The 22,662-nt window shown below is 39.6% G+C and overlaps 1 protein-coding gene and 1 long non-coding RNA gene across 3 annotated transcripts in view; one reads left to right on the forward strand and one right to left on the reverse strand.

The window, feature by feature from the left end:
• The window catches only part of LOC113012248 (uncharacterized), an 81,137-nt gene extending 80,966 nt beyond the window's left edge, over positions 1-171 (reverse strand). The window contains exon 1 of the long non-coding RNA XR_003270672.1: positions 122-171. This is a non-coding gene — a long non-coding RNA (uncharacterized LOC113012248). The remainder of the gene's footprint in view (positions 1-121) is intronic.
• An 83-nt stretch (positions 172-254) lies between these two features.
• The window catches only part of cdin1 (CDAN1 interacting nuclease 1), a 54,133-nt gene continuing 31,725 nt past the window's right edge, over positions 255-22,662 (forward strand). The window contains exons 1-6 of one of the 2 annotated variants that reach the window (XM_026151980.1): positions 255-348; positions 644-744; positions 10,657-10,702; positions 11,718-11,782; positions 12,589-12,649; positions 15,673-15,745. In XM_026151980.1, coding sequence (XP_026007765.1) covers positions 644-744; positions 10,657-10,702; positions 11,718-11,782; positions 12,589-12,649; positions 15,673-15,745 — 346 coding nt within the window. In that variant the 5' untranslated portion in view covers positions 255-348. Of the gene's footprint in view, positions 369-643; positions 745-10,656; positions 10,703-11,717; positions 11,783-12,588; positions 12,650-15,672; positions 15,746-22,662 lie in introns of both variants that reach the window. The other variant, XM_026151979.1, reaches the window with a different exon arrangement.

Below are 22,662 nucleotides of genomic sequence, written 5' to 3' on the forward strand. Positions count from 1 at the left end.
AGAACAAAAAACATAAGCGTTTTCCCTAACAGCACAGTTCATGTATTCCAGAGCCGCTGGACTGCAAAATACTTGAAGAATGTAACAGGAGAGCCTGTATCTTATCATTACTAATACCTACTCGTTTTTGCGTGCGTCGTTAACAGCCGACGAGAAGGCAGTTCCAGTGACCAACACGTCTTAGCTAGGCACCGCCTTCGCGCTACAAAGTAACCAATCATCTGTCGGCATACTCAGCTCCTTGGATTCTTCTACCAATCAACTCGGTGTTCACATGAAAGTAACCCCCTTCAACTTCCTAGCGGGAAGCAGCTATCGGGGACGGTACTAGGACTGCAGGAATTAAGAGTAAAGATCCCTTTTTCATGGTATTTATTGCTTTTGAGCTATTTTTTGCAGCATGTTGCACACAATAGACATGAAGCCGACTAATACCTTGGTGAGACCGAAGGTTTTACGTTATGATATGCCCTTAGTGTTTCGCAGGTGTAACATAAAGCTAGGTTTGGTTAGCGGTGCAGCTACTAAAACAGTAAAACAGCTGTTTTTGACAGCTGTCAATGACCTGACACCCTCGCAGGTCGCGTTGTCACAACTTTGTGCAGAAGCATGTGTTGATCAGATTCTCTTCCCCTCTTCAAAGATGAGACTGTCCCGAGCAGAATATAAAGAGATAGTGCGATGGACTGAAAAACTGAGACCTACACGCCGATGCATGAAGATACTGAAGGACAAGTTTCCAAGGTGAGTGTGTACACACTGGATTGCATTCAGTGTGTGTTTCCGTTGCATTTGCCAATTGACTGTTACTGTACTCCAAGTGCATATTAATGTCTGACATAGAAAGTAAACACCAAACTGCTGGTATGAGCATCAGTTACCACACATTATAAAACAATGAGTCAAGACCAAAAGAAGCCCAAACAAGATGTCGTTGGATTATTGGAAATTAATTAATGTATCAGAAAGCTTGTTAATTTAAATTATATTGTTATCATCTGAGTACAGCTCCCCATAGCCAAGTAATCCCCCTCCCCCCCTCAGTTTTATCTCCTATTTTTCAGCATTTGTGATCCTATTTAATTCACTTGTTAAGATCACTAATTAATTCCACACAGGTTTCTGTATTGGCTTCCACCACAGCATTAGCCAGCGTTTTGCCATGCAGGTCCTGCACATCCAGAAATCGAAGAGAGAGGTTAATGGTTGTATTTGCCTTTCTCCTTGACACTGAAGGCCCTCCTGTTATTGACTGTAACATGTGTAATCCCCCAAGGCCTCCAGGACAGCATGGCTGATCCCGTCGAGGTCACTTACAAAGTCGCATGTATTTGGAGCTTCCTACTTCCATTGTGCCCTAATCACCAATCTAGAAGAAGGTATCAGGTCCCCAAAGGGGATGCCATGGAGTTTCAGTTTGCCTTTGTTCTCACTGTCAGCATTTTACGGAATATGTCATGCATATAAAATGCATCCAATATTGCTCATGTTTAAGCACTGAAACACTGAAGTCTGTCTAGCGTTTATTTCTTTTTTGTATTCTCACTCAAACTGCCTTTAACAAACATACCAAATGCCATCTTTTGTACTGGAGTGTAATAATTAAATGAAAACACTGCACCGTTTTCATTCCAGTAATTCTTCACAGTCTTCCTCTCCCAGAGGTGCTTGCTCTTTTGTTTAGTCTTGCTGGTTATTATTTTTACGTTCACTATAACCAATCTCGGGGAGGCCCTTGCTCTTTAAATCCCTGAGTCTCGTCACTGGGCCTGACAGACAGGCACGGCAGCAGTGTTTTCACAGTCTGCGAAATTATTCTGGTTGTCCAATCAGCTGAGCTGGGCTCTGGAGGGTTAGTGATTGGACTGGCAGGAAATCAGGCTCTTAAGACATAACATATCGACTAGGCCATCCATCATCTCTTAGCATGCGCTCAGGCACAGCAGTCAGCCACCCCCACCCCACACACCCCCTGTCCCCTTAGACTGTGTGGGAGCCCTGCCATTGCGTAAATATTGGCCAGGCTGGGCCTGGCAGTGGTTGGGTTGGAGGGGGTTTGGGGCTTTATTGTGGACAGGCTTGGACTAAGGGGATGGGCAAGAGAATTGGTTATTACAGTCAGGAGAATAGACAGTTGCATTGATACCAAATCATTTTGCAATATACTATACCTGTTTTCCAGGGGATGGAAACTGTTGAATAAATTGTAAATTCATGTGTTGTTTACAAGTATAATAGCAGAGGCATGAAGTTTATTTAGATAGTGATATTATTTTGCTACCCTGTAATTGTATTTTATTCAGGGTTTCTCTTTGGCCAACATAGCCAGAGCCAGCACTGTAATAAATATATATATTTTCAAACCTCATTTTGTTAATTGCAATATTATTTACTCAGTTAAAATCAATATTGAGTAGAAATGGCATGAAATGCACATATTTCTGTCAAAGAAAGTAGCACAGTCAGTGCCTTAATTGTATGCATGTAGTTAACCACTAAAGGCTGACTTTGAGTCAGTAAACACCATATAGTTTTCTTTTATGCTACATTAATCTGATTTATCCAATAAGTATATGAAAATACTTCACAGGTGAGCGTAAAGGCATCCTACTGATGTAATATATTTAGGTCTAGGGAGTTATTAGTTACTGACTTTAGGTGAAATCATAAATGATTTGATGGTCCTCTGTGGTCATTTTACAGTTCTGCTCTGGCTGAATTCATTTTTTATGCAATTAAAGTTAAAATGTATTAATAAAAGGAGTTGATATAAAAAGGATCTTTCATCATATATTATAGCTACAGATCTACAGTAGATAGATGTTGACTAGGTTGAAAAAAATCTTTATTTGTTAAATTTCTTACAGTTCTTTCCCCTTTAGTTGTTTTTTTTTTTTAAATTCTGTTAAAATAATCATTACCCCAAAGGATCTGAATGCTGTATAGAGTTCAAAATCATTTCATAGTCATTGCTTTTGATTGGGAACTTAAATGGAAGAGAATTTAAACTTGGAACAAAAAGATTGTTATAGGCCATTTCAAGGTAATTTCCACAGAGAGTCTGTCGGTCTTTTGCTTGTATTATGAAAAGCGTTTGTGGGAGGAGAGAGGGAGTGTCCTATAGACAGACAGAAAGAGAAAGATTGTGATGTGGAGTCCCTCATCTGTAACGGCTGCATAACACAGATGTTGGGAGTCATCTGTCAGCCTGGCCTCTCTTGCTGGGCCCGAGCTGCTCTGGGGGGAAAAGAATTGGACACGGTGCTGTCACTTTTTACCCCCACTCACAATGGAGGGACATGCAAATATCAACCCCCGTTCTTGCCCGCTCTTCTTTGCCCTCCTCTTAGCCAGTCGTGGTGTCCTGTCTACTATCTGGACTGTGGCTAGGCAGAAAAGGGGGATGGGGGGCCGATCGCAGGCTGGTGTGGGGGGAAATGTGACATCAGTCCCATCAGGTCCTTCTCTTGCCACATATTAGAATTGGAAATGATGGGCTGCTCTCTCAGGCCTTGCCTGTCTTCCCATGGGTCTAGAGGGGACCCCAGTCCTTCTACCACTTGTCCCCCGAGAGAGTTGGTGCAAGAAGGGCAAGATAAAGAGGGAGGGAATGTGAGAGTCCTCTGTGTCCTTCTGTGCTATATTATGAATGAATTGGGATGTAATGATCACCCCCCTCTTTAAAATGCCATTCAGCTCCTTATATGGCTTTCACAGTGATGAAAGTAAAAGAATGAGCAAAACGGGGCAGATGCGGCTGATTTGCAAAAAAGAAAAGCTTAAACAGTAAAGTGTGAAGCATCTTTCCCCACTAAACACAATCAGCGCCTCTCTTTTATTCACACACACACATACACACACGCACAGACACAGTTCCCTGGTGAGGAGTCCCTGAACGTTTTTCGAATCGGGCCCTAATGTGCCGTTTTCATCAGCACTGAGGCGGGCTGCAATATGGTGCTGGAGCTCGCTCTGGGAATATGAATGTTGATTAAGCATGCGTTCAGCCTTTTGAAATTCTGAAGAAGTGTCAGAATAATGGATGTTGAGCAAATGTCAAGCATTTGTTAATTTCTCTGTTATTTGGGGTTTATCTAGCATGATCTTTGGAAGGAAAGCGCAGGGCAGGGTTGTTGTGGCATGTGCCATTGATATGATGATTTCTTGGCTACACTTTGTTTTTGATGGTAATATCTCAGCTCAGCATGAAGCTCAGGGAATTGCTCATTGATTATTTATTGTAGTCATATTGTTTACCTCTTTACATGGCGGTTAAAGTTAAGGATTTGATAACAGGTATAATATGGTGGAGAAAAAAAACATTAAATATCGCTTTTTTTTCCCAGTGTGTGGTATTTATTATTTGTTCACAGCTTTCAAGGGCTCATTGCCCACATTTTAGGTATATCAAAGTCTTGGCATATATGTATTAAATTCCTGGCTTGTTTCTCAGTTTTAACTTTGATTTCTACGATTGTCCCGGTGGAATCAACTGATTTTCTCTTTCCAGCTGCTGTGCTGTGAAGGTAGAACTCCACAAGTATTTTGTAGGCTGGAAGTGGCAATGACATTACCCAGAGACTGATCAAGTGCAGAGCCTGTGGGGCCAGCCCCGACAGCTTCCAGTGCATGGCCTCACACTTCTGGCTGCCCATATTGAACAAAACACAAACTGGCAGTTGGGGCTTAGGGGTACAACCCTTGAAGGCTGGCTAAATAATTCCACGCCTTTATGTGGTTAGATGAGCACTGGAAGGGTGAAGGGATGAATGAAGTGTTAGCAGAGAGAAGGTGTGGAAAGAAGAGAAGCTGAGTATACAACTTCATGTCAGGCTAAGGAGTTCATGAATAATAGATGTAATCAATTACTTGATTAGGAAGCAAAGGAATGGCTACTTCCTTCTCATATCAGAGGGATGTTGTCCAAGCACATTCCATAGAGTGCAAAGCCTTTTTGGCTCATTGGTCTAAAAACAAAGAGGTAAGCAGCTTGTTTTTGAGTTAGGCCTGATAGAAATTACATGGTCCCTTATCGTGAAGGTTAAAAACTGCATTTACTGGAGCGATAGACTGAGTAGGTCAATATTAGTAGAGTAAAACTATTGATATGGTACTCTAAGAATAAGAGCAGCATCTGCTGTACTGTATGCTAGTGTCAGTAGTAGTGTTGTCACTGAACCCCCCCAAAAAACATATGTACTCTGAGGGAAACCTACAGTTCAGCTGGGCAGTTATATCAGAGTCTCTAGCCTGGGGTTCTCTTTGCATACTGGAATCAATTGCAGACGAAGAATGAAACAAAATTGCCCAGAATGGTACAAGTTCCCCAGCTGCGCTTGGGGGAATAGGCAATTGGTCAGTGTAATGTGTTTCTTTGCCAGACCAGTGGACACTCGCCACTTGACGGATAGCATGAACCTCATTTTCTGTTTTCCATGAGAGCTTGCAGAAGCAGCAGTGACAGTAATTATGCTTTAACAATGGCAAAATACGATAGTTATAGCACGTCTTTGCACAGACGGAGTGGTGAAGATCCCTTGCTTTCAGGAGGAATCACAATTAGAGTGGTGATTGTAAAGGTTTTCTTGCTCTTTTTACCGCCATTATATAACAGCTCTGACAACTCAGGGCACCTCAACAGACAGAAATTTTAAAGATTGTAATAAAGTAAAGGAAGCTCAGTAGGGGTCATATTGTGCCTCTGCTAAAACCATTTCTGTCCATGGTCCCCTACAGCCTTGTAGGTTTGTATGGCCTGCTGCGGTAAGATTGTTGGGGGTGGGGGTTTCTTCACAGTACAAACTGGTGAGTCTTCCTTCAGATGGAGAAATATCTTGAAAATATTGTTTAAAAGTGACAAAAAAATTGCACAAAAATTTCTATAGCTTTCTAAAATGCAACAGTCATTATGTTAATTGTGCTTAAAAGGAAAAAAAAGCCTTTATACTTGTTTTTGCAGAACAAAAATTGCAAATATTTAAACTCTAAACACGTGCGCTCATTGTGCAAGTATTTGTTTGAAGCTAAATGACACACTGAGATTTGTGTTTGTTTCTATCCGTTGTCAGAATATATCACATTTATACATTAATGTATAAAGATTTTTTTTTCAACTCATTTGTTTGGCTGCTGATGACGCTAGGCTTAGCTGAGAAACAGATGTTAGCATTTTGCCTATCAGCATGTGTAATTAACAACATTTGCATATCCAGCGTTTTAGCCCGTATTCAGCTGTATAAAATACTGATCTATAGCAAAGTAAGTGCTTCATATAGTATTGTCAGCACTCTTGTCTGAATGAGGTGTTTTGATGGTAAATAAACCTAAATATGTGAAAAAATAATGGAATTAAACTTCAATAATAATGTAATGTAGTATAGGTGTAGAATTTAAACTAAGCCTTATCCTCTCAGATTTCCTTGCACAAAATATTTCTTCCATGTCATTCCCTTCTGAAAATTGTTTCATCGCCAGCAGTAAAAATATGTGCTATTAGACAGTTCCATGCCCTGAAGAGTCACACCATTCAACACACTCTGCATGCAGATCCACCAAATGCTAAATACTGTCGCAGCATATGATACCAATGCCATTAGCCAGGTGGCTTTCATTACCCAAATTACAGCTATTGTTTATAATTAATTATTTGTAAATAGGAAGTTTCCAAATATAATTGATAGTTTGAATTTCCCTCATCTCCTATTAATTAGGTTGATGGGAATTTCAAGGCTTTTCACTGTGTTCGTGTTTAAGGCAATGATACAGCCTGAATGCACAAGAAAATAAGTTAATGCAGCACTCAAACTTGAATTTATCAGATTCACAGCCACTGGGTAACCTAGCTTAATAGAGCCTGAAGTACTGACCAGACAGCCATACCAGTTCAGTGACAAAGTGAAAGTCCCTAATTGTTTTTAATTTAATCTGCTGCTTTACTATTTTGGGTGCCAGTGCATATTAATGCTCTGTCTTATGTTGTAAGGAAGGGTAATTAGGTTGAGAGTGAATGATTCCCTAACCACTCTTCTGTCTCCCAACCTTCTGTTTCCCCATGTTCTAAATTATATCCGAAAGGGCAGATTTTTTATTTTCTGCTTTTTACATAAAAGCCACTGTAAGTGTGCACTGCAGTGTCACAGACTCTTGTCCGTGGCTCTTCAAATTATATTTTGTGTGTTCTTTGTTTGATGAGATTGATTTTTTTTTTTTTAAGTAAGTGAAACAGCGATCAATGAACCCATATGTTGACCTTGGCAAGTGCATTAAAAAATAGCTTTCTTTATTTACACAATTCACAAAGGGCTCACGACTTCCTAGCTTTAGTCACAGAACTGTTTTAGGCTTCACTTTAGGAAGACAAGTGTCTAATATATGTTATTTTAAATATTCGTAGTCATTGTCAGTTACAACCACATCACCAAGAGATATTTAAATATTAGAAAAGGTGGAAAACCTTGTTACCTTATCATCTTATTTCAAAAAAATGTTCAAAGCTGTTTTATCATATCCTAACATTTCCATGTGTTGCATATTGACACTAAGCATTTGGCTGTGCGTATCATGTGTGCAATTCATAATAAAATGCAAGCTACAGGATTTGTTTAAGGCTAACAAAATACAGTCAGAAATGCAGCTGGTTTTAGAATAGTTAACAAATTGGGTTCATTTTTATAACCACTGAGACAGGACAGAGTTTCACAAATGCTTGTACTGTGTGGCAATGGGATACACGAATTATAGTAAAAATGTAATACTCCTGTTCAGTAGGCAGATCAAATCCTCGCTGTAAGATGGCAATTGGCTACATATTTTAGCATAAGGTGAGCTTACTGCGCCCAAGAGAGGACAGGCTGGATATACATTAATGTAAAGTCTGCAATAACTTATTGTTAATGTCTGTTAAATAAAAAAAGGGGGATTATAGCAGCATAAAACTTGACAGACTCTATAAAATGCAAACAAGTCTTGGTTTTAATCCAGATATCTGCATTCAGCTCTTCATTTTGCCCCTTTTTAATGTTTTTCCTTTTTTTTTTTTAACTATTTCTTCACATCTCTAATTAGTTTAGTTCGAGTCTTGTTTTTGTGTCAATCTGCTTGAGGTAAAAATGAAAACACAAGTCCCCAAAGTTCTTAGTGTTTTTGAAACAGATATGTTTTCATAGATATTAAGCGTCATTTATGTCCCTTTAAAGTTAACAGGCTATAGATTTAGCAATTAAGCAGTAATCATGCTCATTATAGAGAGTAATCCATTTAAAACGTAACAGATGTCTGGTCCGACAGGGGGATCATGATGGTCCCATGCCAACAATAAGGCTGTAATACTGTCGAAATGCTCAGGTGCAAGGTTGAAGTGTGGAAGAAATTTTTTCCCTCCCTTAAGTGTCCACATGTTGACAGTTGACCATTTAATGGCCCACTTAATTGCGGTGGCCCCTTCACCCCTAAGCATCATTATAAATTAATGCTGAGGGGGTAGACAATTTTTCCCCTCACACTCTGAGAACTTCCTTTGTCGTCTTCTTTACTTTTGTAACTTTGTGTGTGATGAGAATCGGGCTGCTTTAACATGTGGTGCTCGATTACACCAAAGTCTAGTATGTTTGATATGTGTGAACACTGTATACTGCCCCACGGGCATGGTACGATGATTTGTGTCCTGCTTCTTGATGAAGAGCCAAACTTGGGAGTGCACGAGACATACTTGAGTATCGTGTGCATCAGATGAAAAAATCTGTATCAAACACATGAGATGAGGTTTGAAGGATTGCACGACTGTGTGGACCGTCTTCATTTGCACACCCAAAACAAAACCACCAGTGACGTGAAATACTGCTCAACTTCGGAATACTTCAATAACATTATCAAGTTGTTAGAACTGTTGTGTCAGTAAGATTTGGTGCATGTTTTATTTTGCATATGGTGGTTGGGAAATAAGCAGGGAATTGAGGGGGGGGTCGCAGTTGTTCTTGGACAGTGTACAAATTAATTGTACCTAATGTGGAAGTATCCTTAGCTGTTCTTCAGCTACACGATTAAAATTGTTTAAAAGTGGTGTCTAGGGATCCCAAGAGGACTTCTTTGGTTCATCATAACAGGCTGAACTATTCCAATGGTTAAGATGCTTTCTTTAAAAAATGGTCACAGACAGACATTCCAGACAGAAATCAGGATTTGACATTCTTCTGGCTTTGTTTGCATGTCACAAGGGTATTTTACGGTTTCTAGTGAGTGATGTCGGTGTCCTGTGTAGACTCAATATTTTAATACAGATTGGAAGCTTCAGCTTCTCATGAGTATTTACATACCATTCCCAGGTGACTTGTAATGAAAAGTCCATTAAATTTAACAATCAAGTGTACTGAGTGCAGTATATGGAGACATAAAACCACTTGTGAAAATTACGGAGCAGTTTGTGGGTGTGTGTGTATGAGAGCACACATGTTTCTTTTTTTTTTTTTTTTGTGATATGCAAGCTGAAGACGTGCACAGTCCAACTCCTATAATTTGTGTCACTCATTTAAATATCTGTAACTCTAAGGACACAATGGCAGCTAAGGTGGGTATCGAATGGGCTGCAAGTCCCTGTTGGAACTGTCTGTTTTCCGGGTTTGCCTCTTTGCCAGGTGTTTGACATTGACTGGAGCTGGAGATAAATGTAGCTTATGGCAACCCATGGAATTGACTGACTCTCGGGAGTCACATATAGTGAAAGTTTCCATTTCAAAGCCCATCCGTTGCAGTGGGAATGATATAGAACGGTCCATATGCTATCAAAGAAAGTACTTTTTTTTCTTATGCGTGTCTACATGTTGTCATACACAAAAAAAGACACTCACAGTAGTCATCCACTTTGCAGATTAAAGTAAAAAGCATACACTTGGGTCAACATGTTTCTTGGAGAAGAAGAAGATTTTCATAAAAAATGTTTTTACACCACAACAATGGATTCACAATAAGACAATCCAGATATGATTGTGTAGCATTTCAGCTTTAATTTCATGGGTTTACCTAAAGTATTATATAGGAATTACATCCACCATTTCCACAATTGGTCATTTTTCACAAGCTCAGAAATTTAGCATTTGGTTATGTCCAACTGTTCCAGCTTCCACATATTTATAGTCATGCTAGTTTATCCACTTACTTTTAAACCTATGAAAACTATGACTGTAATTGCTAGTGAATACCACGCTTTACTCACTAGTTAAATATTGAACTGTGTCAATTATTTGCATAGATATAAATTTCTCTTCAATTTTGTTATCTTTAGGTTGGTTGGAGTTTTCTTGCCATCGTGTTACTTTATAATAGCAGACTCTGCACTTGAATTAAGATTAGTTTAGCACTTTCCTGGAGAGACAAAGGATAGAGGAAGATGCTACGTATTAATGACTAAATGAAAAAAACAAAAATGAGCTATATTTTTCTCATCTTTCATACCCCACACAGCCTCCCTTTTTTTCTTCCCCCACACCATCGTAGCAGGAATCCTTTTGTCAGAGGTGTTCATCTGGAACAACTTTGCCACACTTGTTTTCATGTTCTTTTAGATTACAGGGCAGCTGGCCCCAGCTTTGAAGCTCCCTTCTCCCTTTGTCTCTGTGCAATGCACTCTGGTAATTAACTTTGTCCTTCTTTTATTTGTTCCAGTCACTCGCAGTCCACTCTTCTGAGCATCTTCTCCCTGGAGTACCAGGTTAGAAGTTTTCTTCCTTTGTGAGCCCTGACAGGTGCCTAATTGAATGATGAATGTCCCTTTATTTCTTTGTAATTGAACTGCCAGCTTTCTGATTGGTTTGGAGGATGTCCCCCCCTCACCATACCCCCGTTTATTTCGCCCCACACCACCACCCCCTCCTCCTTCTCACGTTCACGTTGAGGGCCTTTGCCTGCCTGAGCCTCAGTGGATGTCTGCCAAGCCTTCCCATCCATCTGTCTAATAACATCTAGCCCCTGCTTATTTGGTGGACCTGTAATAAATTATGCTAAACCATTATTATTCTGACAATAATAATTTCCCCGTGTAGTGCGGCTGTGTGTGCTAAATGTTTGCTGACTCGCACTGTCACTGCTGCTTTCCACGGCTGACAGTGGATGATGATAAATGGCCACTGCCGCCAGTGGCAGAAGGCAGCACAAGCAGAAAATGGAGTCATTTATCATCCCACTGACAGGTGTCAGTCACACTGCCCGTCTCTGTGGAATTACATTTTTTTGTGTGTAGTAGTTTTTAAATAAGTTGTTTTTAACCAGTGCTCTTCCGCTATATCCCCTGTTCTCCTTCTTCTCGGCAACGATGGCAATTGAATTGCATAGAAATGTCAGGGTGTGAAATGTGGAATAATGTCATTGTTTGATCAAAAAAGGAGAAGTGAATACAGGGTTTGAATCAAGAAGGTAGATGGAGATAGCTGGTTTGAACGAGAGTGCCTTGGCACAGTTTGACCCTTACCAATATCATTGAAATTAAATTGCTGCTGCAATTGTTCATAAAGAATAGAGCATGGAAGAGAAGCCAAGGGTGAACAAGTTAGCATTTTAGTCAGGTCAACCGGAAATGGAAAGCACTTTGTGCCTAAAAATAGTACTAACTTAAGAGCTGTATCTATGCCTATGTGTATGTATCTGTGTGTATGTGTTAATTGTTTTAGCTATTATGATTATTATGCCATTAATCTTCATTTTTCTTCATATTATTATTACATTTAAAGAAATGGATCAAAAGGACATTCTCAAGACACCATGTGCCGGATGTTATTGAAAGCTACTACCAAAGGTATTGTGTATCCGTGCTTTATATTGTTTTGTTTTCTTCTGTTTTCTTTCTAGATCGTTCTCCTTCTTTATCGTTTTCTCATCTCTCTTACTGTTTTTCTTCTTCCTTTAAATCGTTCACCGACCCCTGTGTGTGGCCTCCATGACAATTATAATCTCTTACAAACAAATCACCACCCACAGGATTCATTCCCGACCCCCACTTGCACCTGCTAGGCTAAAGCTCTGTTCTCCGTGTCAAACTGAAAGCAGGAAAGTAAATAAATAAACCAACCATTGGACATTTGCCTTACACACAGGCTTATGATGGGATGATTATCTGTAATTCAATGAGCATGGTTAAATTTAAAAAAAGAAAAGAAAGAAAGAAAGAACTGAAAACAGACTGTATTGGGAAAAGCCTCTTTGCATATTGCAATTAGCCTTTATCTAGCTTATTAGGCCACTGTTCTGGAGAAAATAAAGCTGGATAATGCACTTCTAATCTACTTACAACAACAAACCTCTGAGATGATCTGGGTAAGATCTGAAGTGTGTTGCAGGTTTAGCTGGCGAGGGAAAAAAGGCTTTTTGGGCGGCAGGGGTTAACTAACTATCATATGCTTGTCTGGCTTCTTGGAAATTTGAAGCCCTTCAAGCAGTGCTGTTTTAACCACACGGAGCCTGCCATATGCCACCCAGGGCAAAGTCATCTGGGACATTAGCATGTCTTGGCTAGCCCGATCTAGCCCCCTTCTACCCTTCTGTCTGCCTTTGTGGGTCATGTTTTTTTTTTCACTACTCTTGTTATTCTTTGTTATAATGAAGGTATCTGAGTGAAGCCAAGGCACAGCCTACTGCTCCTGTCCTGCTTGAATTGGCCAATGAGGTAATGGCATAACTTTTTTTTTTCTGTCTTTTTACTTGCCAATGAAAAACACATCTGAGTTTATCCTTTATTTTTTCTATAAATGGATAGATAGCAGTTGGCTGCAGTTTTTGATTTTCTTCCTTGTCTGTTAGTCATTATCAAAATTGGTAAAATGGTTGGCTCAATTATCAATTATTTAATGTAATTAGCGCTCGGCTCCATTAAGCAGATGTGAAAATACTTTTTCTGTTTTATTATGTAATTTTCCAAATTGCAGTTGAGGCAGAGTTGATACAAACTGCGGACAGGTGAGACTGGGGTCATTAGTTAATTCCTCTCTTTATTATTTGATCTGTTATTTTCTTTGCGAGTTCAGTGAAGAATTTGTAGTCTTGTTGATGTAGCAGCAATTGTTTATGTGCAGCTTAAATCCATGTCATTCAGTGGTACAAAACTCAGGTAGGTTGGAAATTCATGCTGTAAGAAACCTGTTTCTTTCAGAATTTAAGTGATCACTTATATTTATTATATTTTAAACCTAGTTAGTAAATGTTTGCTATTTTTAGGGTAATGCCAAACTCTTGTTAAGTGTTCCAAAATATAAATCCAACTATACTATAGTCTCAATACACTACATCTTAGATGGTTACATTACTTCTTACTGAATGAATGAAAATCTTTGCATTCATTTTTTGTAAGTTCACGACATTTTTCGTCTTACAGATTATAAAGGAAGAGAAAAGGCCCGATAACCTTTTTAAACATTTAAATTTGCATTTGAATTTTGATTGGCGCGTGCACTAGGCAATGAAATTCGAGGGTCTCTTAATCTAAAATCACAGTAGTTCACATGCATCAGTGGTACCTCAAAGCCAACTGCCATTATTCATTCTCCGTTTAATTGACGCTTGATTTTTTTTTTTTTTTCTTGAAAGGATCCAATTCAGCTAAGAGATAACTGTCTATGAACCATTTAACTGTCATCTTAATATGCTACTTAACATTTAAACCAAGCACTCATGGTCTCCCAGACTGCTAATTGATGTAGTTTCATGTCTTTATGAGACAATATATCTCCAACAGAGGAAAATGATTAACAGTGATGAAAACTATTCATAGATATTTTTTTGCCCTTAGAAGAAGCTCATGAAACCGAGATGGACTCAACATTCACTGTTTCTATCTTTATGGGAATTTTATGCAAATATTACTTGAATATGGCATTAGAACAGGTGCAGTTGTGCTGCACTGTGCGACCCATTTTGGTTTACAGTTTGATAAAACCAGAGTTTTAATAAAAACGAATTCTTTTTAGGCTCTGTGATTCTTAGTCACATGTTAAACTCATGAAGGTATGTGTTATGACCAGGGAATGAAGATGGACTCATGATTAATATGAAAATTAGGGAGATGCATGTACCTCAACTAATCAGGTAGTCTTTATTCAGGCTGAGCCTGCATTGGTAATGTTGCCATTTTTCATGTGTCAGCTCTGATGCAGGTTACCAAGAATCTGATTTTCTCTGGTTATTCAGGGTTCGATGGTTTGAGTTGTGAGCCGGCCAGGAAGCACAGAGAGAAAGGAGGGAAGGGAGAAAAGAAAGTGAGGGGAAATTAGAAGAATTAGAGAGAAGAAAGAAAGCTACTGTAACTGCAGGTTACAAATGCTAAGTCAGAGTCAGTACTATCAGAGGTCTTAATGAAGATGTAAACTCTTTGCTCACCCCTTAATTATTATAGACATGTTAAGCTTTTTTTTTTTTTTTTTTTTTTTACTAGCTGCCTTCTTAGTGCAATATTATGGAGATGTTAACAAATACTACTGTGGGTAAAAAGACATTGTTTAGACAGAAGCATCTCTGCTCCCAGCGTTACAAGGAAGCATCACAGAAAAGATGAAACACTCCATTCTCACTGCAAGCTGAGGGCAAATTCACTTTTGGTCCCCAATTATGCTAACAAGAGGAAAAATGATCTTTGGCTGGAAGAATGTTGTTTCGTAATGAGCTGGCTAGGAATGGCAAAGTCTTCAAGCAATGTTTTAATTCCCTCTATACTGAGTAAGCTGTGAATTTTAGTAGTGAATGACTTAATGCATCTTCTTTTATTCGCCGTATATTGTTTGAGCATTGGCCAAATGTAGACCTTGGAAAAATATATCTTATGCTAATGCACCCATATATATTTTTTGTCATGCTGTTCTTTATAATAACTGTTGTATTTTTTTAATATGTTAATAAAACATTGTAATAATAACAACAATTTTAGTATGTAGGAATGTATTGCACTGATCAGAGAGACACATTCACCATCAGTCGTTCGTGCTCTCTTACCTGTCAACTTTTCTCCTTGCACTCGACCATAAACACTGCTCACCTCTAAGGTGTGTTTGTGTTCAAAGAGTGCTGCTGCCATAGGTTCTTTCCTTCCTATTAAGGACTACATTCCCACCATCCCTCAGGTGTGTCCTATTGGTTCCTATAGTTTTGCCTTGGTGATCATTCTATGATTAAAGCTCTCCATTGTCTCTTGCCTGGGCACAGTATGTGCTGCTTTTTCTTTCAAGATGAGAGACTCAGGTTGTCTGTTTGACAGAAGGAAAGGCAATTCAGCCAGGTAGCTTGGCTGTGTAATAAGCGATCTCTTGTTCCTGTGGGAAAGGTTGATGCAAAGCAATGCTTTCAAAGACCAATTTGCACGCGGATTGTCAAAAGTAAGGTCAAGGTTTTGAAACGCAATAATATAATTTAGAGCCATTACGATCATTATTATCTATGTGACATCAGCCAAAGGTAAACTGGCTGTGCAATTTCAATGTCGTAAGTCTTAGGCTCTTTAAAATATGTTTGCACTTCCAGCTGGATATATGGGATTTTTTTTCTCAAGCAATTCTTCAGAGAGGAATATAAATTCCACCATCTTTTAAGTGAATATTAATTCCTCATTGACAGTAAAGTCTGTTTTTATTTAAGCTGCTTGTCTTTTCTGTTGATTTTTTTCTTTCCTTTTATGTTTTTTTTTTTTTTTAAATCTGTGTAAAGGTGGATCTGTCTCCTGCGCTGATGGCTCGTATCATCCTGGACAGGTTTCTTCAGGGCCAGGATGGTGGAATGCGTGAGTAACACTTTTCCATTTCTCACTCTGTCCTTTCTATCATTCTCCCCATCAGTCTTAATTGTAGCACTTTGTCTTTTTAATCCCTTTCTGTTTGAGTCCCAATTCCAGTCTAGCTGCTGTATTTTCAGCCTGTCAAACCCTAATGAGAGATAGACCACATTTAGTAGTAGCTGCATCCCAGGGCACATGACTGGCAATTAAGTACTAGGAGGACCACCCACCTCTCAACTGCAGTGTGGATCAATGGTAGCTCACCTCATCAGTGTTATTTATAACACCCCTGATTTCTTCCCTCAGCCTCCTTCATCCCCCAATGCATCCATCTATCGCTAGCATTCTCCTCTTCTCTCATTCCCTTCTCTTCCTCGCTGCCTGCTGGGGTCTGCAGAGGAAATTGAGTTGAGGGAAGACTGTGGCAGAAAAAGCAAACCATTTCTAGGTAGTGCTGATGGACACACTGTGGGAGAACAAAATTACAGACACAAATATTGTTGTTGAATGTGTCAAAGATCTTTTCCAGAAATTGTGGGAATTGTTGCCCATGTGTAGTCTGGTTAGTGTCTTTCTCCTGTATTTGTCCAAAATTCCTGCGTTTTACCAGTTTTAGTCACATTGTTAATTTATAACAAAAAATAAACAACTCCCCCTCCTCTCCCCTCCCATCCCCACACTCTGGAACTTCCAGTATCACACATATGCATATTATTTTAGTGGGTCTATCCCGAGGACTTTCTGTCTGTGCAGTAGTCACTACTTTGAGAGCGAATCACATGATGTCAAAAAGACGTGCTTCCAATTTAATCAAGAAAGAGATTAAAGTGGATGTGTGTTATTTTCAACTTCGCCACAGCACAGCCATTTGTCAAAGTCAAAGATGTGATTGCTTTGGACCCACCGTTATCCGCTGCCTGTCAAAATACTAGTCTGAGCTGCTTGTAGAACAGGGCATTCATCCACAAGCACTATGTCTCAGATAATGGCACACTGCATCTGTCCATCTCCATACAGTGAAAAAATGTTTTATTATTGCTCAGAATAGATTTGTACCAGATGAAATGTTCTAGAAAATCCTTGTTTAATTTTGAGCAGAGTTACAGGCGTACAGCATCTCACTTTTTTGGATGCTAGCAAATAATATCATGCTCCTTCAAAGAATAATTTCACATGCAATGCATGTTGTAAATATTTGCATAATATATTATCTAGTGAAAGAGATTATATATATATATATATATATATATATAGTGCAGTAATTTGTTTCCACAAAGAAACAATGCAAGGATAATTGTCTTTCCTGACAATTAGCTAACAGGTTGGTTCAGTGCTATTGGCAGGCATATCTTTCATCCTCCCTCCAGCCTCGGACAGATCTCCAGTGTGCTTGTGTGTATTTGGGTGTTTTAGTCAGACTCTAGAGGAAGGGCAGGCAGGCTCACTGCAAAGATCAATAGACTTCTAAATAAGGGACATTACCTCCAACAGGGTGAGTGGCTTGCCTTTGCCTACCATTGTCGTTGTTTTTTTTTTTTTTTTTATTCCTCTTCTCTTTCCCCTTGCATTTAAGAGACACATGAATGGGGCCTTTGGGACTATGGAATATATGTACAATCACTAGTGCCGGATCAATACAGAGTTTTAAATTGTTTTTGTACCTTCCTAGTGTGTGGGGTTTTTTTTGGTTTGCTTTTTGCTTGCTTGTTGCAACCCCCTATCCCCCACCAATCCCACATCGTCCTTCCCACTAGCTACCCACACTGCCACACCTCAACATGACAACAGCACCAGCAAACTCCATCCCCCTTCCTTGAAGCAGAAATATTGGAGAGTGTTTCAGTCAAGCAAAGTGAAAGACTATCTGGTGATGCTTGTACATGAATCAATACAGTCAAAGCAGTTTTATTATGTATTGAATGCAATATCAACATCCATAATGGTCTTTGCTTCTTGTCTTTTGAAGCTGGGCAATAGGGAGGGTCACTTGTTCACCCAAATGACACAGCTTTAGTATATACACCAGAATTCCTTGCAGGGTAGTACTTTCTTTGTTTTTCTTTCCAGACTTGTATCCAGCTTATGTGTCAGGGTTGTGAATATGATAGAAAAGTTTTATGAAACTATTAATAAATTTAAAAAAAAACTTTTTTTAAGTCAAGTGGTTATTATAAGTCTTTTTATTGGTTAAATCTATGTCTGTGTTGTTTATATAAATATACTGGATACTATATTTCATTTTATGAAAGTATACATAATGATAATAAAGCAAAATTGTATTGTTTTTAAATATTCAGTAATCTTGAGGAATACATTTTTAAATGATTACATTTTTTGTAAATATTTATACATTTTCAAATATTTCAAATAAGTGATTGAAAAAAAAAAATGAAGATAATAATTTCACTGAATTTCAGTGAGCATGAATGTGCCAGCTCCACACAGAGAATCCCTCGCTGGCTGATGGATTCAAGTCGAGGACCTTCTTGTGAGGTCACAAGGGGTCATGCCTGCCAGTGCATGGGTCCTCTCATGTACTCCAGCTTCCTCTTACAATCCAAAGATGTGCATCTTAGAGTAACTGGTGATTGTAAATCGGGTATACATGAGAATATGAGCATGAATGGTCATCTGTCGCTGAGTTAGCCCTACGATTGACTGTCAACCTGTCTAGGGTGTGCCTCATTTCACGCCCTGATACCTGGGATAGGCTCCAGTCCCATCGCAACCCTGAATTGAATAAGCAGAAGAAGATAAATGAATGTGTGGATGGATGGAATTGCAGTGAATCCCAATAACGACAATTACTAGAGCTGAACTAACAATTGTGCATTTTAAAAGGTTTGCATTAACAGGAGTGGTAGGGACAGATCTCATGAAAACATTATTATAGGCACAGCTAACACATCTCAGCCCAATGAAAAGTTCTGTAAATGAAAGTATAACACTGCAGAGAGCTATACTGTCATTCCTATTCTGTATCATTAGATACAGGATGGTCGTATCTAGTAGTAGATTCAAAGTCACAGCAAAAACACTGGGGGAGCCAATGCTCTGTCTTCTCCCCCTCCTGCTATCTCTTCATCTTTCTTTCTATTCCTCCTTTGACAGGAGTTGATGTGCCTCTAGATTTAGACATACTTTTTGAGGAGGCAATTTTGCTAGCTATTTGACCTTTTCCATTTTCCCAAGGCCCAGCTCCAGATTAGATTGCTACTCCATGTTTTGTAACTATGTGATTCGACCGCCTTTAAGATTTATTGTCACATTCCTTTACAGAAGCCTTGTACGCAAGGTTATAAATGTCCCGTGTTTGATGTTAACACTGTGAGAATCTTAGTGTCTACTATGATCCTTTGGTTACTTGACAGGATTTATAATAACTTTAATGTTTCTCAGATAAAACGTGTTGATAACTGAATATCGTACTGGGTCTTATCGGAGCAAATTTTCAACGTGGTCGCTATGACTGTTATGGTCCCTTCCCTCTTGTGTTCAAGTGCTCCTCTCTTCTCTGTTACACCTCTCCAATGTGCAGAGATGGGGTGTGTATATGAAGCCTTTTTTTTCCAAATAATGAGAGCAAGGGCACTTCATTAGCAAGACGGGAGGGAGTAAGGAGGCAAAGACAGCATGAGTGTTAGTGTGTGCATGTGTGTATGCAAGGGGGCGGTTGCGAGGGAGGTAAGCAGCACCGTGGTACTTCACTTGACATGTATACTAATTACTCCTTTTCAGCAGAGAAGCTCCAGTCAGCCTCTGCCACAGTCTAATGGCCTGACCTGGGAAGCCTTTCTCCATAGCAGTGCCTCCCCAGATCTACTATTACTACACACACACGCACACATACACAGAGAAATGTGGAGTCTCATCTCACCGCTATCAGAAGGAATCAGGTGGAAGCAGATCAGTTCTGCCCCAGTAACCTCTTCAGGGACCGAGTTCCTCTTGCACAGGAGATACCACCTCATATCATCAACTAGCACCTACACACCACCACAGATAGTTTAAAAAGAAACACATACCCCCCACCCCCTATCTCCCACTCTCTCTCTTTCCCATCTTCTGTTTTTTTTTTCTTTTTTCTCAGTGCGGGGGGATAAATTTAAAAGGAGTAAATTGGAAAATCAAATGAGGGCTTTAGGCAACCGCAGAGATTTGCAGAGCTGTCGGCCAGTGTTGGAGAGCCTCATCCATCATGTCCCACAAGTAGTCAATTCCTCTAGTATCTGTAAATGTTTTCAGATATTAGCCAATTTATATGCTCCGAGATTCATCATGGAAAATCAGCTTTAGCGGTGCACATTATCAGGACCTGTCTCTCCCTTGCTCCATGAAGTTTGATGAACGAGTGCCCCTCCACAGCTCAATGGCTTGCGCATGGGGAGTGTGCGGGGGTGTGGGCATATAGAGGAAATGGGTAACTGCCCACCCCCACCCGTGGAAAATAGTGGGTTTTTTAATTAATAAACAAACTTACAAAGGAGCTCATCAGTGTCAGGGGTAATAACAATCGTCATCCGTTATTGTTTATTACAGTCCTCCCTCAACAAATGTTGCTATTTAATGAGGTTTCTCTCTGTTTTTTTGTGTTTGCGATAATGACTTTTTCACCCTAGTGGAGAAAAGAGGAGTCCCAGTAGTTACAAATGAAAGAAAGTAAGCAATGAGAAAACATGCCAAGGTTCTGTTGCCGTTACCTTGCCTTATATAGTTTATCTTGTTTTGGAGTTGCATATGAAAACAGGCCTGTGATTTGTTTACACTGGTTGTTTTCTTTAGCAAATCCCTATGGAGGTGTAGCGTTTCACATCTATTATTCCCCTCTTCTCTGTTCCTTTTGTTCAGATGTTGACGGTGTGATATGGTGCCTTAGTCAGAATTTATACCAGCATGGGACAATTACAGTAAATTTGGTGAATGTTTACAAGGTGCAAAGTTGTGCTGCAGGGCTTTGTTCTCCGTGTCTAGTGTTCTACAGATTGTGCTTTTTATTTTTCTGCACGCATTTTTATGTGTGCCTCTGTATGTGCTTTGAGCGTGTGTATTTAAAGAGCATTGCTTGTGTGTTTTTGTTTCTGTGTGTGTATGTTTGCATATAGCAGAAAGGAGCTCAGGGTGTTCTAGAGGTGTGCTGCCGCGCAAGGCGGGGGCGTCTTTAATAAATGTATGCTGATGTTGGAGGCTGCAACGATGCGAAGGATGCAAGGGCCCTGTTGTTATTTACTGCTGTGTTTGTGCACAGCAGCGAATCCTGGGCCTGCAAATGGCATTACAGCCCGTGATGAATGAGCATTAGGGTAAACTCATTTTAAAAGCATCCTGATTTATTAGCAGCCTGGCCTTCCATTTTCATCAGGTCAATGCTTGGCTGAAATTCCACAATGTCAGCACCAAGGTCACCTCTTTATGGCTATTTTTAACCCCATCCCTCAAAAAGCGCAGACGAAAGAGATCCTGGCACTTATTATGGCCGTCGACAAAAAAATATCAAAGAGCTTGAGAGACAGGGAGAATTCTAGTCCTGAAAGTGTGTGTTATGTGAGAGACCAAAATGTGGTGGTGGTCAACCTCCAATTATGAGTGCTAGTAAGACAAGAGCTTTAATGGCTAACGTTTGCCTTCAGGGAGGTTTATTACACACTACTGTTTTGCAGAAACAGCGTCAAATCTATAAAAAGACCATTAGGAAGAGGGAAAAAATCAATCAAAATGCCATTAAAGTGGAATAAGTTGCCAATATTGCTGATGTGGTTGCGGGTCCTTTGATTTTCCTTCAGATTATTAGGCACAGTCGAGTAGTGACTTTGTTAAGGGAAACCAGTGTTGTTGGGGAGTAATATGTCTCCTGGCTTCATAAAGTTTGCTGCCTCATATTTCCCACTTTATTGATTATCCATTATCATTTGTCATGAGGTGTCCTAACTCAAGGGGAAAATATAACCCTCTTTCTTCACCACCACCCGCATTGCACAGGAGCATGGTATGGATCTGCGTGTGAAGGTACCAATCTCTGAGAAAAATGAGCAGAGAAATAAAGCACTGCCCTGTGCCTTGCAGCTCTAAGAGGGAGTGTGGGGTTATGGGATGGGCTGGGGGAGCACTGTAGCTGGCTGGGAGAGACTAAAACAGAAAGCAGGTTGCACAAAACAAGAAAAAAAAGCCTATGCAGGAAAAGATAGAGACGAAGAAAGGAGGAGGCGCTTTTGTTCTTCTTCCACCTCCTCTACTTTTTATTTCATCATAAGGTAGATGAGGGATCATAGCAATGGCTATCTTGTTTGTGGTAGTTTCCCTAAGTGTGTAGGGGATGAGAGCATAGAAAAGAACAGCCTGCCTTTCTGTGGGTGAAATTTATCTAACAGAGGCCTAATGATCCAGATGGCTATCAATTGATTTATTACATTTTTTTGTAACTTTTTTTTTCAAAATTGTATTAATTTTTAAATAAGCCATCGTGTCTATAACCGTTATATACTGTGTGCAGTTTCCTAGATGCGCTTGAGAACTTCTGCGATGTTGGTATAGGCACCATCCATGCCTGAAATGTGAATAGAAACATTCCATGTATTGTCTCTAATGCGCCAAATCTGTCAGGCGCATGTGTACATATATATCACTAAAATGGTGTGCCTCAACCATTTCGTCACACGGTGATACAATCCATTTAATCCAAATCTTTTTTAAGAAATGATTTAAGGAATTTTTTGCTGTTGCAGTAACAGCGAGTCGATTCGCAGGCCTCCCTTTCTGATTTATAATGTTAGTAGAGCAAGAATAGGGATGAGAGATGCAGAATAGTCAGCGTTCATAACATAGATAAACTACATGAAGCGCCTGTGCTTTGGACTGAAACATTTATCTATAGAAAATCTGTACAGACACCAAGCAACCATCTAATAGGCTAGTGCAGAAATACTGTA

This window comes from Astatotilapia calliptera, chromosome 19, assembly GCF_900246225.1.
Source record: "Astatotilapia calliptera chromosome 19, fAstCal1.2, whole genome shotgun sequence".
NCBI lineage: Eukaryota > Metazoa > Chordata > Actinopteri > Cichliformes > Cichlidae > Astatotilapia > Astatotilapia calliptera.